The sequence below is a fragment of the Pristiophorus japonicus genome, chromosome 4 (genome assembly GCF_044704955.1).
Source record: "Pristiophorus japonicus isolate sPriJap1 chromosome 4, sPriJap1.hap1, whole genome shotgun sequence".
NCBI classification, from domain to species: Eukaryota; Metazoa; Chordata; class Chondrichthyes; family Pristiophoridae; genus Pristiophorus; species Pristiophorus japonicus.
In genome coordinates, this window is record NC_091980.1 from 248,440,973 (window position 1) to 248,456,179 (window position 15,207).

The 15,207-nt window shown below is 41.4% G+C and overlaps 1 protein-coding gene across 4 annotated transcripts in view; it reads right to left on the bottom strand.

Annotated features, from left to right (window-relative positions):
* The window catches only part of c4h14orf180 (chromosome 4 C14orf180 homolog), a 140,312-nt gene that overhangs the window by 124,197 nt on the left and 908 nt on the right, over positions 1 to 15,207 (bottom strand). For all 4 annotated transcript variants that reach the window (XM_070879271.1, XM_070879268.1, XM_070879267.1 and 1 more), the window contains exon 2: positions 14,746 to 15,112. In XM_070879271.1, the coding sequence (XP_070735372.1) occupies positions 14,746 to 15,109 (364 nt within the window). In that variant the 5' untranslated portion in view covers positions 15,110 to 15,112. The remainder of the gene's footprint in view (positions 1 to 14,745; positions 15,113 to 15,207) is intronic.

Below are 15,207 nucleotides of genomic sequence, written 5' to 3' on the forward strand. Positions count from 1 at the left end.
TTTCTCCTACTTCCTACTAGCTGCTCCTATTTTTTTAATGTTCTAAGTCCTTGACAAATGATATTCCCCTTCTTTTTTTACAGCATCTTCAAACTTATATCATAGGCAGTCCCTCGAAACGAAGATGACTTGCTTCCACACCAAAAAAGGATGAGTTCACAGGTGTTTCAATGAAGGACCTAATATTCCAGGTCCTGATAAATCTTATAAATCAAACTTATAAATCTGTCATTAGGTCTCTAGGCCCAGTACTAATCCCCACCAATCCCACTTCCCATCTTCAACTTATCAACAATATCTTGCCTCCAGACATGTCTGCATAAGTCTCTCCTCCCTCTCTAATTTTTACATCCTCAATAATTACTTATTTCCTGTTTTTTTCAGTTTCTTTGAAGTTTTAACTGCTCACTGAAAGTAGATTCAATAGTAACTTTCAAAAGGGAATTGGATATATACTTGAAAAGGAAACATTTGAAGGACTATGGGGAAAGAGGAGAGTGGGACTAATTGGTAGCTCTTTCAGAGAGCCGGCACAGGTACGTTGGACCGATTGGCCTCTTGCTGTGCTGCATGATTCTATTTTTATACTGATGAGAAGGAAGGTTGCATGTTAAAGGTTACAGTGAGGGGAATCTTCAGGGTCTGGAGGAACAGAGGGTTTGGGCATATGATCCATGGTGGTGTACTGAAGGGTACATGGAAATATTGAGGGCCCCAGTTCAATGTTTTCACTGCATGGGTCAGTAGATGAGGGACTAGCAGTCAGTGTACTATGCAGTGGGCTTGGAGCAGCAGGTGGATTCAGTCTTGCAACAGGGGAGTGGCATTGGGGACTGGCAACATAACAACAGAGATAATGGTGACCAATGTGACAACAGAGACAGGTAAATCGTGGACAAGCTTGTGATTCACTGTAAGCAATATAATGGGAGATCAACTAACCCAATAAAAATGTGTTACACCTTCCATTATTTACATAATTAAACTATGTTTGTCCTTTCTCCGATGTCTGTCACTCGTAATCTACCCGTAGCCATTTATATTATTTCAGATAGAAAATATATAAATTGTGTGTGTGCATTTCCTGTGATCTTGCACACAGTTAGTCCAAAAGAAATCAGCAGACGTTCTTGCAATATTGGTTTTAGAACTTACACGCCATCTTTGGAAGCACAACCATTACAACACTATGCACTAATTTCAATATTCTGGTGGCATATATAAATTAAAATGTAGTTACACTTTAATTACACTTACAAAAAGTAAAGCCAGTCACTTAATCTTCTGATCTGCAGCACGTTCCAATTTGTAAAGTTCTCTGATCTGTGTCTGTGTTTACTTAATAATTAGACTTTGTGGCTTTAAAAAGCTATAGATCCACAACAGCAGCAGTAGAATTAATTGCGCATTGCATGGAAACGCTCTTGCTTTATAATATAGTGCATTATCCAATTTACTATGAGCAACGCTAATGGAGATTTAATAGTGTTGCAAAAAGAGTTTTGACGTACTCTGAATTCCAATTGGCTACAGCGGATATTAAGAGCATGGATGTGCCTTATGTGCAATACAAGTGTAAAAAAAACACTTACAAAGCATGCTTGCTTATAGTACATATTTGGGTTTTGGATCCCTTTTCCCAGTGCAAAAGTATGTGTATTATATATGGAAAAAATTATGGGAACTTAAAAAACTTTGTTATGTTATACAGAATTTTGCTGCATTAAAGTATGAAGTAAAATATCAATGAAATTTGTGGCCAAATACATATCTTTTTTCTTCTCCCAGTTAATCTCTCGCTTCCTACTACTCTGTCATCGTCTTTGATCAATTAATTAATGCAGAAGTTCTCTCAGTTTCTCTTGTGTACAAATGGAAATGTTCAGGATAGTATAATTTATTCATAACTGTTTAAATCTAAAATAAAAATAAGGGGCTCAATTTTCCCACATCAGTTGCGCCGTTTTTTCTGGCATATTTATTTTTTTCAAAGTTTCCCCCTGTGATCTACGCCAGCGTTACTGAGTTAGTTACGATTTTTCGAGGTGAGTTTTATTTGATGTTCCCTCATGTTTGCGCCGGTTTTCATAATTTTTCACAGTTTGGCCAAAAAATTTTCCTCCTAGGTCAGTGTATCGGGCCACTCCCGAAAAACCTTCTGGTGGGTTCGCAGAAAGCAGCGCACATTGACAAATCGGCACTGAAAGACGCCATTGTTTTTAAATCGAAGATTTTGGAGGGAGTCAAGAACACTCGAAAGATCAATAATAAAGTTCAACTTTTTTTAAACCAGTCAACATAGCAAATGGAAGTTTTTGGATTTCAGAAGTTTTCATTTTTTTTCTTGCTCCCACGCCACCAGCGAACGTGTTCAAGTAGGGCTGGAGGGTCGTAGCTTTGGCTGGCAGAATCGGCCCCGTGCCCAGACATCGGGGCTTGGGGCTCGGCTGGAAAATAAGCCCGGGGAGAGAGAGGGAGGTACCGATTGGAAGCCTTCTGCACTGAGCCCGGGGAGCGAGGTGCCGATCGGAAGGCTTCTGAAGACTGCAATGGGAGGGAAAAGAGAGAAGGGGAGAAATCACAAGACTGGAATTAGTTGTGGAGGGTGGTTGGGGGGTGGGTGGTTTGAAAGAGAGCAGTTTTAATAAACAAATCATGGAAATGATTCAGTTTTAATGTAAAATATATTTTATTCAAAAATGTTACAGTTTGTACTTAAGTTAACTTTAATAAAATTATTCTTGTATCAAACGTTAAAGTTTTCAGTTACGGTCACTTACAAACTTTAAGATCACATACTAAATAAATGTGTAAATTTACATAACTTACAAAAAACTTTTAATTTGAGAACAGTTACAACAGTAATAACAACAACAGCAAAACAAGGCTGCACCCATCTCTCCTCCACCTTATTCTAAGACCGCCCGCCGCGCTTGTTCTTGGCGACTCCACCACCCCTGCCCGCAGGCAGTGGCGCAGTGTTTCTGGGATTGATACCAAGCTTATTCTTTCTAACAGTTCTGGTAGTGCGCACCTATTGTGTGTTGGGGGAGGGGGGGGGGGGGGGGGGAGTGCAGGTGGCAATGTGGAGAACCTAGGCGTCAATGTGGAGGGCCCGGCTTAGGGCTCTTCAGAGGCTGGTGTGGGGATGGAGTGGGTGTGGCAGTTGATTCTGTCAATGGGCGCGGGGTCTGGGCGTGTTCCCTTATTGCAGCAGCTAACTCCAACATGTCGTCCCTCATGCGCCCTTACAGTGTCTCAATGACCTGCAACATTCCCTCCCTCATGTTGAGCAAAACTATCTCAACTACCCGTGACATTCCCTCCCTCATGTTCAGTAATGTTGCAAACACTATCTCTGACATTCCTCCATGATGGTCATTGACAGCGCATCACCTACCTGTGACATTCCCTCCCTCATGGTCACTGACATCGTTCCCATTTCTTGTGAGATTGCTGTTACTTCTCCCGACAATCCCACTATCTCATCACCTATCCCACTAATGGTGTCCAGGAGTGATCGCATAAGGTCAATGCTCTCCCCACTCATTGCCATCATCTGAAACAGATCTGTTAGACCCTGCAACTCAGGAGAGCATGGCCGAGCTCTCCTTCCCCATCTCCCACAGGTGTGGCCCACACCCCACCACTGGGACCCGCAGCTTGGGACAGTGGGGCCCTAGGTGTGCTTCGCTGCACCAAACCACCGGGACCCGCAGCCTTGGACATTCGGAAATCATGAAATGCCCCACCAGTAATGGAGGCTGTCAAGGGGCTGCCATTACAATGAGCGGCACCTCCTCCAAAGTCAGCAAAACAGTGGAGGTGTCATCCAGCTCCATCCTTCCCCCTCACCCCCATGTTCTTGGTCTGGAGGTTTGAATCGAAGATGTTATCCTGTTTAGGCTGCTCCTTTGTCTGAATTTTCTTCTACATCATCAGGATCAGCCTCAAGTTCTGCAAAATATAACAGAACACAGACAAATGGTTAGCAGCAGAGGAGGGGGGCAGGGTGCGTGGCATGAGTAGGCTCACAGCACAGGCAGCAGACAGATTAAAAGGATCACGATGAATGATAGCACATTGCATCAACTGAAGCATAGCTGACGGAGACATCCTCATGATCTGAAGCATGTCTAGCCTGCGCACTTCTTAATATTTAGCAAAGCCAAAATGTGGAATTTGCAGAACTTACCCTCGCCAGAGTGTGGGCCCAGCTTGTGGCAGTGGTGATCGCTTTTCTCCAGGCAGGACCCATCAAAGCAGTGACCCATTCTTCCAAGAGTGTCAGCGGCTGCAGATTTGCCAGGCCTCCTCCTGTTCGGGTTCTTTCTCATTTGCTGTGTGCCACTTTCCTCTGCAAAGATGAAAATATAACTTTTTAGAGAGGGTGTCTTTTTGCTGGGTGGGACTTATACAGCTGGTCACATTTGCAATTGCATTGATTAAATGAAAATAGTACTTACACTAACTACTTGACCAAGGTCCTGCCACTTCTTTTTACACTGGCCTCCAGATCTCGTGGTGGCCACCATTGTGCAGTAATCTTCTGCAACTTGGTTCCAGCGTTTCTTCATTTCTTTTGGTGGAACTTTTGTGTGACCTCTGCTGGTATCCAGCTCCTGCCACCTGTTCTCAATCAGTAACTAGTGCCCCCATTTCATCCTGCAAGAAATTTTTGGTCCTTGCACTGCGTTGAATCTCGTAATGCCGCAGCTACGATTTTTACAATGCTCTCACACACCATCACAACTGACTCTTTAAAAATGGCCGATTGCCAACTCTGAGCTGTACTGAGCATGCGCGTCCATTGTAATGACATCAAAAATGTAACTCTTTTTGACGCGCATGCGCAGAAGATATGGCATCGTTTTTTTGGCGCAGACAGCAAGCTCCATCTCGAGGCAACTGGACACGCCACGCGGTGCCAAATTTGAATAATAGATCAGGGAAACTTTGGCAAAATATTTCTGGCCTAGTAAAATGGGCGTAACTCTGGCAATACGCCAGAAAATGGGCTTAGGCAAAATTGAGCCCAAGGTATGGTCTCCTTTAAAATCTTTGCTGTTAGATAACAGATTGCCTGTCTTGGACAATATTTATCCCACAACCAACATCACTAAAACAGATTGTCTGGTCATTATTACATTAAACATAGAAAATAGGTGCAGGAGTAGGCCATTCGGCCCTTTGAGCCTGCACAGCCATTCAATGAGTTCATGGCTGAACATGCAACTTCAGTACCCCATTCCTGCTTTCTCGCCATATCCCTTGATCCCCCGAGTAGTAAGGACTACATCTAACTCCTTTGTGAATATATTTAGTGAATTGGCCTCAACAACTTTCTGTGGTCGAGAATTCCACAGGTTCACCATTCTCTGGGTGAAGAAGTTTCTCCTCATCTCGGTCCTAAATGGCTTACCCCTTATCCTTAGACTGTGACCCCCTGGCTCTGGACTTCCCCAACATTGGGAACATTCTTCCTGCATCTAACCTGTCTAAACCCATCAGAATTTTAAATGTTTCTATGAGATCCCCTCTCATTCTTCTGAACTCCAGTGAATACAAGCCCAGTTGATCCAGTCTTTCTTGATAGGTCAGTCCCGCCATCCCGGGAATCAGTCTGGTGAACCTTCGCTGCACTCCCTCAATAGCAAGAATGTCCTTCCTCACGTTAGGAGACCAAAACTGTACACAATACTCCAGGTGTGGCCTCACCAAGGCCCTGTACAACTGTAGTAACACCTCCCTGCCACTGTACTCAAATCCCCTAGCTATGAAGGCCAACATGCCATTTGCTTTCTTAACCGCCTGCTGTACCTGCATGCCAACCTTCAATGACTGATGTACCATGACACCCAGGTCTCGTTGCACCTCCCCTTTTTTTGTTGTTTGTGGGATCTTGCTGTGCACAAATTAGCTGCCACGTTTCCCTACATTACAACATTGACTACACTTCAAAAGTACTTCATGTAAGGTGTTTTGGGATATTCTGAAAGGTGCTTCATATAAATGCAAGTCTTTCTTTTTTTCCCAGAAAATGTAAAATGGTTCTTGTTGCATGAAAGTTATTCTGGTTTCCTGACACATATTGCAGAGTGAAAGTGAAAATGCAAAAAGCAGGCACAAAAGGATCTATCATCTTTCTTTGCTGAAACAGAAAATAAATCATGATACAGTTGAAAAGAATATACTTAATCTGTTGACTGCCGCTTTATCAGGGCTTAAATTTTAGATTAATATATATCAGAAAGAGAATAAATAGCTGAATCACAGTTGGCATATCAGACTCAGCTGGAACAGTTTATACAGATGGCAGTGTTGACACAGTAGGCAGTGTTGTGAACGTGGCAAATTGAGCACATCTGACAAAATTGGCACACCTTATTTAACTGACAATCAGCAGTCGTCACAGCAGGGACTACTGGCAGCTAACCTTTATTCCATGAACATAGGCAAAAACACAGAAAAATTACTTTCCTAAAAGCTACAGGGCCACTTTCCGATCATTAAACCGATCAAAATGTATTACAGACAAATTGGCATTGCCAACAAACATTTGAATTGGTTTCATTGTCCTAATTTTTAATGTTAGATTTACATTTTCATAATCATTGTACGAGGAATTCCCATCTAATTCAGATGCATCAAAAGCTGATCATTCCGGAATTGATTGTGAAAAATGATTGTTAAAAAATAAATGGTTGGGTGAAACATGATATAATATACATAATATATATATACACATACACTGAGCATGTTACACTATAGAGAAAAGGAGATGACGTTCTTAATCACAAAAGGAGACTTTTTAATTTCAACCCTAAGGTAGATTAAATATTTGAAATGAACTCCAGCCTGTGCTATTCTATCCGATACATATAGATGGTGCTTTGGAGAGGGATGGCTTGATTATATTTGAATGCTGTTTTATTGCTGACGACAGGTGACAGCGACATCTGGTAGTCTATGTTCAGACTACACAATTTTAACTGAAGCTATATTAGACTCTTTCTCTTTCTCCCCCCCCCCCCACCCCGCCGCACACCCCCACGCCCCTAAGCCATGGATTTCCCACCACCACCTGTCCTGCAGCTGACCTGATCGTGGGACTCTTCCAACAGCTATGAGGAGCAATAGATGTCTGGTAACAACTCGTATTGAATGTCCTTTTCTCTTCTCACAGCAGCACAGCTAAGATCAGGAACTCGGCCCCAAAGGGAAATTCAAGTCAATATCAGCTGTACTATGGAGTCACACGTTGGTGCTCCAACATGCTGTGTTGCCATACTGCTTACTGATATTGGGTTTAATTGCACTGCATGTTACAGAATAATGACCCACTCAAGCACACTTCTGTGCACCGAGTGCCCAGTAGGTGGAAATTGTTTGTTGCAGCATTCTGGAAAGATATGCTATAAAAATAATTTTAATTTCTTGCACCCATTTAGTACATGTGCTTGCGCAAGAGAAAGGGCTTGGGGGGGAATAAAACAAATTAACTAGTTATACATCTTACTGCTGTCTGTGGAACATTGCTGCCACATGATGGCTACTCCCATTTACCTTTTAACAAACAGTAATTCTAGTTAAAGCACTTTTAGACATTTTGATGCAATATGGTGCAACATAAATGCAAGTACTTTTTATGCCATTTTGTTACTAATTTACTAACAAGTGTTGCGTATCCTTCATCACATTGTCAGCATCTCTTTTAAACACCTGAAATACATATAGTTATACTATAATATTCTGAAGGTGATAGATGTTCATAATCTGCTGAAACTTTCTGCAAGATTACTGCATTATTGATCCAATAATCATTAAAGAAGGCATCTATCTTAATGTAATAAGTCACTTATCACAAACATGCTATAAAATTATCTTTCCTTTTCATCTTATTAGAAATCAGGGGTTCAAAATGTATAAAACTGACATGAAGGATACTGTGTTTAAATCGTTGTTTTGAACTAAAGACGAAGTGTCATCTCAGACTGGTATTATATGCTTAGAAATGCTAATGTTTCGGTACCCTGCTGAGATGTTATAGCATTCTGCACTATGACAACCATTATCTGTTGTTTTCAAGTTAAGACTTCAATTTTACGTCTCTTTAAGACAATGTGTTATAGAAAGACTTAGATGGAAGTTGAGAGAGTTAACATAAACAAGTTGCTACATCGTAAAGGAGGTAACACTTTGAAGCGAGCAGTTTTCTGGTTTGGCCTCATGGCATCAAAGGCAGGATATGGACGAAAGAGATGATACAAATTTCGAAGGAAAGCATCTTCATAAAAGTATAAACAGAGAAAGACATGTGGCCAAAATCGTAAGACATCTTTAGGGCGGGTTCTTCAAACAAGAACCAAGGCAAAGAACACAATACGTATTGGGTATTAAGGTTTTAGGGAAATCTCTATAGGTCAAAAGATCTGATCAATATCCCATGTCAGGCCCACCCCTAAAAAGAGAATAAAAGTAGCCTGTTCAAGGTTGTTCTCACAAAACGGTGTGAGGGGAAAGTGAAACAGAGGTTGGGCTGGTCGAATACTCTTCAAGAGTGGTCCCATTCTTTACCAAAGGAAACTCGAGACAAAGAGAAAGAGGCTGCAAGACAGAACTGCTCACGTGCGCCAGCCATTTGTCCGATCGGATCGATATCAATTACATGTTACGGTCGTATGTTTTTGCTGTATAACTAACGTGTTATATTCCTTCTTAAACTCTGATTAAAGACAATATACCCACCAGATTGGTTTACAGTCGATCCTGATTATTAAAGTGACCAGACAATCTATAAGGGCAGGCTATGTAATGGTGCAGTTTTCAGTTGTGGAACAAAGTTCACTCCCAAAAGTACTGGGAAACCACAGAGAACAGTACTTTGAAGACCCGAATTGCAACTGTATTTATATGGTGCTTTGCATCAGAACACAGCTACAGATTCCTGCATGCAAAAAAACCTTTTTAGAATTATAGGTTGCTTCATATTTGCGCTTGAAGCTGAGCTTCTCAAAAACAGCATTGCAGTGTGCATCGGGAAGAGAAGGGAAAACAGTCTCAATGTAAATTAATTCCCAGCTCCCCTCTGTACCTTTGGGGAGGGGAACTATTGAGTTATTCCATTTGCAATGAGGAATTTATTTCTCCTTCACTCTCTGATGTGGCCTGGGGTCGTAGAGGCTGAAGAAAGGTGCTCAGGGAAGTGGACCTGAGTCTATGATCGGATCAGCCATGATCGTATTAAATGGCGGAGCAGGCTCGAGGGGCCTTATGGCCTTCTCCTGCTCCTATTTCTTATGTTCCTATGTTCTTAAGTGACGTCAATCTTTTTCAAAGAAATGTAGGGAGGTTTCACCATGCTCTGGTCAACATTTGTCCCTTGGTCAATACCAGATTCACTGCTCAGTTATGTCATTGTTGTTTGTGAGACCTTATTGTGTGTAAATCAGCTGCTGCCTGTGCCTACAAAACACCATAGTGACTGTAATTCATTAGCTGTGAAGTGCTTTAGGACATTCTGAGCACATCAAAGGAATTAAATGATGCAAGATTGCAAAGCTGATTTCAGTTTGATATAATTATAATTACCAATATTATTAGTGTTGCAAAATGGCAGACCTTCCGCAACCGGTGAGCACCGAAGGGACTGGAGTGCATCAACACAAATGGGAACAAAATTATAATTTGATTTATTAAGGTTCTTTTAAAGTTGTTGACTTAATTGCCTGCATTTAAAACAGTTGCAAAATGGCAGATCCATACAGGTGGGCTGTAGTAATACCCGCCCTCCTGTATGGATCTGAGACATGGACGATGTATAGAAGTCACCTCAAGTCGCTGGAGATATATCACCAACGATGTCTCCGCAAGATCCTGCAAATCCCCTGGGAGGACAAGCGCATCAACATCAGTGTCCTCGACCAGGCTAACATCCCCAGTATTGAAGCACTGACCACACTCGATTAGCTTCGCTGGGCAGGCCACATAGTTCGCATGCCAGATACGAGACACCCTAAGCAAATGCTTTATGCAGAGCTCCTTCGTGGCAAATGAGCCAAAGGAGGACAGCGGAAACGTTATAAGTACACCCTCAAAACCTCCCTGGTAAAGTGCGACATCACCACTGACACCTGGGTGACCCTGGCCGAAGACCACCCGAGGTGGAGGAAGTGCATCCGGGAGGGCGTTGAGCTCTTCGAGCCTCAACGCAAAGAGCGTGAAGAGACCAAGCGGCAAACCAGCCCCACCGATCCCTTCCCTCGACGAATATCTGTCCCACCTGTAACAGGGTCTGTGGCTCTTGTATCGGACTGTTCAGCTATCAAAGAACTCACTTTGGGAGTGGAAGCAAGTCTTCCTCGATTCCAAGGGACTGCCTATGATGATGAAAATGGTAGACCATGAGATTGTACCCACAATTCACCAGTGAGGCCCCTCTGTGTCAGTTAGCCTATCCAAGGACAGGTTTTACTGGAAGGATATATTTCCTGGGTGAAAAATCAGTGTACATTAACCTGGGTTATTTTCACACACCTACAAGGGAGTGAAGTGTTATGGGGAATGGGCAGGAAAGCGGAGCTGAGCCCAGGATCAGATCAGCCATGATTTTATTAAATTGCGGAGCAAGCTCAAGGGGCCAATGACCTACTTCTGCTTCTTATGTCCATCTGTACAACAGCTGGTTGCCCCTTGGTATTGGTAGAGATTTGAGAGCAGTTTCTTCATCTAGGATGAATGTACGGTGTCAAGGGACACAAAGTGGGAAAAAGCAAACACACCAAATGAGGACGGAAAGAAAATAAATCTCAATAACTTAGTTGAAATGATATGGTGTGAGCAAAGAAAGAGGATGCATTTTAAGCCATAACTGTTCATGTCTCAAAGCTTTGAGAGTATTCCAGTTCCCCAGGAATCCAGGAGGGGGAGAAATTACTTTTCAATTTGAACACAATTATCATTTTACTGACTTTTTCATCTGCTTTAACATTGTCCTCTCCCTTTACTAACAGAACAAATTACTGTACTTTTTGCAAACCCATTCCATTAACTCAACGTTAGCAATTTTAAATGTAAAAGTGATTTGATAAATGGTAATTTCTGATTGACTAGACCTATTTAAAGAAACCTAAAACAAAATGAAAGCTTTATGCTAAAAGAGCTAACACAGTGAGGGAAAATTTTGATTAGAACATATAAATTTTGCATCTGTAGTGAATCTCGCAATTATCAATTCTTTGAGTTAATTGGTCCAATATCTTTCATTGACAGGAACTATCAACCAACACGGTGCAAGATGTGATGAAGCCCTGGTATCAAACAGGTAAGACTTTTCACAAACCCCAAGGAATAGAATCAGGTAGGATGGTTAGGCAGCTATTATTTTTGCAGCTAGAGGCTACTGTTCTGTATAATTTTCAGCTGATGTTTTGTGTGTTTAGGTAAGTGCCATTTGCTCGCCCGTTTCTCCCCCAAATGCTTCCCTTCCCAGGCTCTGCCTGAGCTCATTTCCAAGGACTTCAAAGGACAGTTTCTGTCAGGGCTTCTAACACAATGGGCCCAAGTTTCAGATGCAAAAACGCCTAAAACTTACCTCGCGATGCTCCGAGTCCAGCAGGCCTGTTTCACAGTCAACACAGCGCAACACAAGCAGCTGGGGGCGGAGCTACAGCCCTGCGCCAAAAAGAGCGCCGACAGCTGTGCACGTGCACGGTAGCTCCTGGCCCTCCCAACGCATCTTGTCTCCGGGTGACCATACCCCTGGCCGAAGGGAAGTCGCCCCTATCCCGGGCAGAGTAGCCTGCCCAACCAGCACCTCGGCGGCGACGGGGCGCTCCCGGTGCTGCAGTAGGTGAGTAGAAACTTTGAATTTTTTATTTATTGATTGATTTTTTATTATTTTTTTTATTTTTATTTATTTTTTGATTGATTGATTTATTTATCATTTATTATTGATAATGGCTCTTTATTGGTAAAAGTGAAGTGTTTAGTGCTTTGTAAAATCCCCTAACTTTCCTCCCCACCCCCCAATCTCTCACTACCTGCGCCTAATTTATAAAGAATCGGCAAGGTTTTTCTGAGCGTACAAAAATCAACACTTACTCCGTTCTGTTAGTTTGGAGTAACTTTTCGCTGCCTAAACTTGCAAAACAGGCGTAAGTGGCTGGTAACGACCCCTTTTGAAAAAAACTGTACTATAACGTAACTATTCTAACTAACTAGAACTGGAGCAAACTAAATGCCGAGAATTGCGATTTCTAAGATACTCCATACTAAACTAGTTGCTCCAAAAAAATAGGAGCAACTCGAGCCAAAACTTGGGCCCAATGTATCCTCCAATTCACCTGAGCAATGAGTGAAGATGCACAATTTTGACAATGTTTATGCAATCAAACTCTGTTGTAACAAATTTCAGTTATATTTTCTTATAACAAATGATTTATCTGATTTCAGCTAAAGCGGTCTTAAGATTAGAAGAGCTGAAAACTTAACAAAACAAAAATATTCTGCTGATGCTGAGATTGATCATTCAAAAGCATAAATTAGGCTATAATGACAGCAGGGAAGTCTTGCTACAGTTGTACAGGGTATTGGTGAGGCCACACCTGGAATACTGCGTGCAGTTTTGGTTTCCATATTTATAAAAGGATATACTAGCTTTGGAGGCAGTTCAGAGAAGGTTCTTAAGGTTGATTCCGGAGATGAATGGGTTGACTTATGGAGGAAAGGTTGAGTAGGTTGGGCCTCTACTCATTGGAATGCAGAAGAATGAGAGGTGATTTTATCGAAACGTGTAAGATTATGAGAGGGCTTGACAAGGTGGATGCAGAGAGGACTTTTTCACTGATGGGGGAGACTAGAACTAGAGGGCATAATCTTAGAATAAGGGGCAGCCCATTTAAAACTGAGATGAGGAGAAATTTCTTCTCTGAGGGTTGTGGATCTGTGGAATTCGCTGCCTCAGAGAGCTGTGGAAGCCGGGACATTGAATAAATTTAAGACAGAAATAGGCAGTTTCTTAAACAATAAGGGAATAAGGGATTATGGAGAGCGGGCAGGGAAGTGGACCTGAGTCCATGATCGGATCAGCCATGATTGTATTAAATGGCGGAGCAAGCTCGAGGGGCCGTATGGCCGACTCCTGCTCCTATTTGTTATTATAAATCCAAAGTTTTACCTGATGCTTTGATTAATAATTATTTTGGGATTAAGCTAATTTTGTAAATCATTTTGGTCAGTAAAATCATTAAGATTTTTATTTTAAAATTGGCAGCTTTTTACACTCAATGATAGACAGAGTCTTTGCCCACCACCAGTGTGCATCAGTAAATCATAAGCAGTACGCCCATAATTTTCCCACAGGCACTCACACCAACAAGGAACTTTACCCTGAGCGCAGACTCTCTTTAGTGTGAAGTTGGTGAAAATAGATGTTTGTCAATAATGAGGGGGGATGGTCACAAACTAGAGACTTTTTTAAACCATTGGCAAAGTTTGTTTTAGTATTTTTGCACCAGGGATATAGATTCTGAGACTGCAGAATTATAACTTTTGATTCTGAGGCCGAGTATTCCTTACAGTCCAATGTATTCACTCGCCAAGTTTCATAAGATTGCTCAAATACTTAAGCACCCAACTTACAATCCAATTATTTTGGTAATTGTAAATAAAGAAGGTGCTGTGGGATGTATTGGAACTAAGTCAGAATGTATAATGCTACTTTCAAACTTCAGAATATGAAGAATGCCTTTCAAAGCACGAGTAGTAATGGTGTAAATTACCATCTTGGTATTCCTTAAACACTCCACAAATTGCATATTTGAGTACAAAAAGCAGCACTGAGTGACGTTCCATTGGATACACTGAGCAGTGGGGTGCAGGAATGATTAAGGTAGGCAATAAGACATTCTCGCTCAATGCTCCCTAAACATAGAAAATGGCAGTTGTGATGAAGAGCAAAATTATTTTTAGATGTTTAGTATAAAAAAACAATATAAAATATTGTAAAGGGATATTTTTTCAAAATAAGGAATACTCCAGGATAAGGACATGACATGCCTTTTTGTTGGAGCAGCCCATTCACTTTTTGTGCTATATTTAAATTGATCATTTACATATTACAAGAACAAACTTCCATTTATATATTTCCAGGTGGATGTAAAAGATCCCTTGGCACTTTTCAAAGAAGAGCAGGGGAGTTCTCCCCGACGTCTTGGCCAATGTCCTCCAACCAATATCACAAACACAGATTATCGGGTCATTATCTCATTGCTGTTTGTTGCAGCTCACTGTGCGAAATTGGACACTGCATTTCTCTACATTAGAACAGAGAGTATACTTTGTACGTGCTTCATTGACTTTGGGATATCCTAAGGTCAAAGGCACTATATAAATGCAAGTTCTCTCTTTTACATATTATACTGTTGTTCTAGGCCAGAGAAGTGTTGGCAATTACATTGTTTTTTTTTTAAACACTGCAAGCATGGTGTTGTTAGCTAATAGAAATTAAAACACATGTACGTGCAAGGAATTCTAATTCTGTTGTCAGTTCTAAAATATACCATCCGTCTCTATTATTTATGATTGAGGATTTCAATCATAAATTCTTTCATTTCAATGCTTATTTCTCCATACCAGTGGCATAATGCACATGAAATGATTTTGGCTCAAAGAACTTATTCTAAATGTGATGATTTTAACACACACACGGATATGGATCGCAAAAATATCCATGACAATGCCTACCACTTGTACCAGCTCCTTCTTGGAGATGACTGGGTAAGGTTCTTAACGCATCGCCACACTCCTCGCCATCTTTAGCATCAACATTTTCAGACAGTAAATCTTCAGATCCCTTTCCCAAGTCCTTTTGAACTTTTCTTTTATTTTTACAAAAATGGTCCTCAGAGTCTGCTTCAGAATTATTTACCAAAAAATTCTGAGTTTCCATAGAAGCAAAGGCAATTGGATCGTCTGTACAGTCTGCATTATGCTGAGCACTCATTTCCCTTTCCTGGACCGTGTGACTGAGACGGGACATGGTTCTGTCTAAATCCTCTTGTTGACCCAACAAACTTCCTTTTTCATCCTTTTTCATCCAAATTGCCATGAGCTGTCAAAATTAAAGACATTGAGTCATCAGTCTATAGAATAAACTACCAAATTTATCAGCACAAACACATTGTGAACGTCCACTATTTCAGTGTG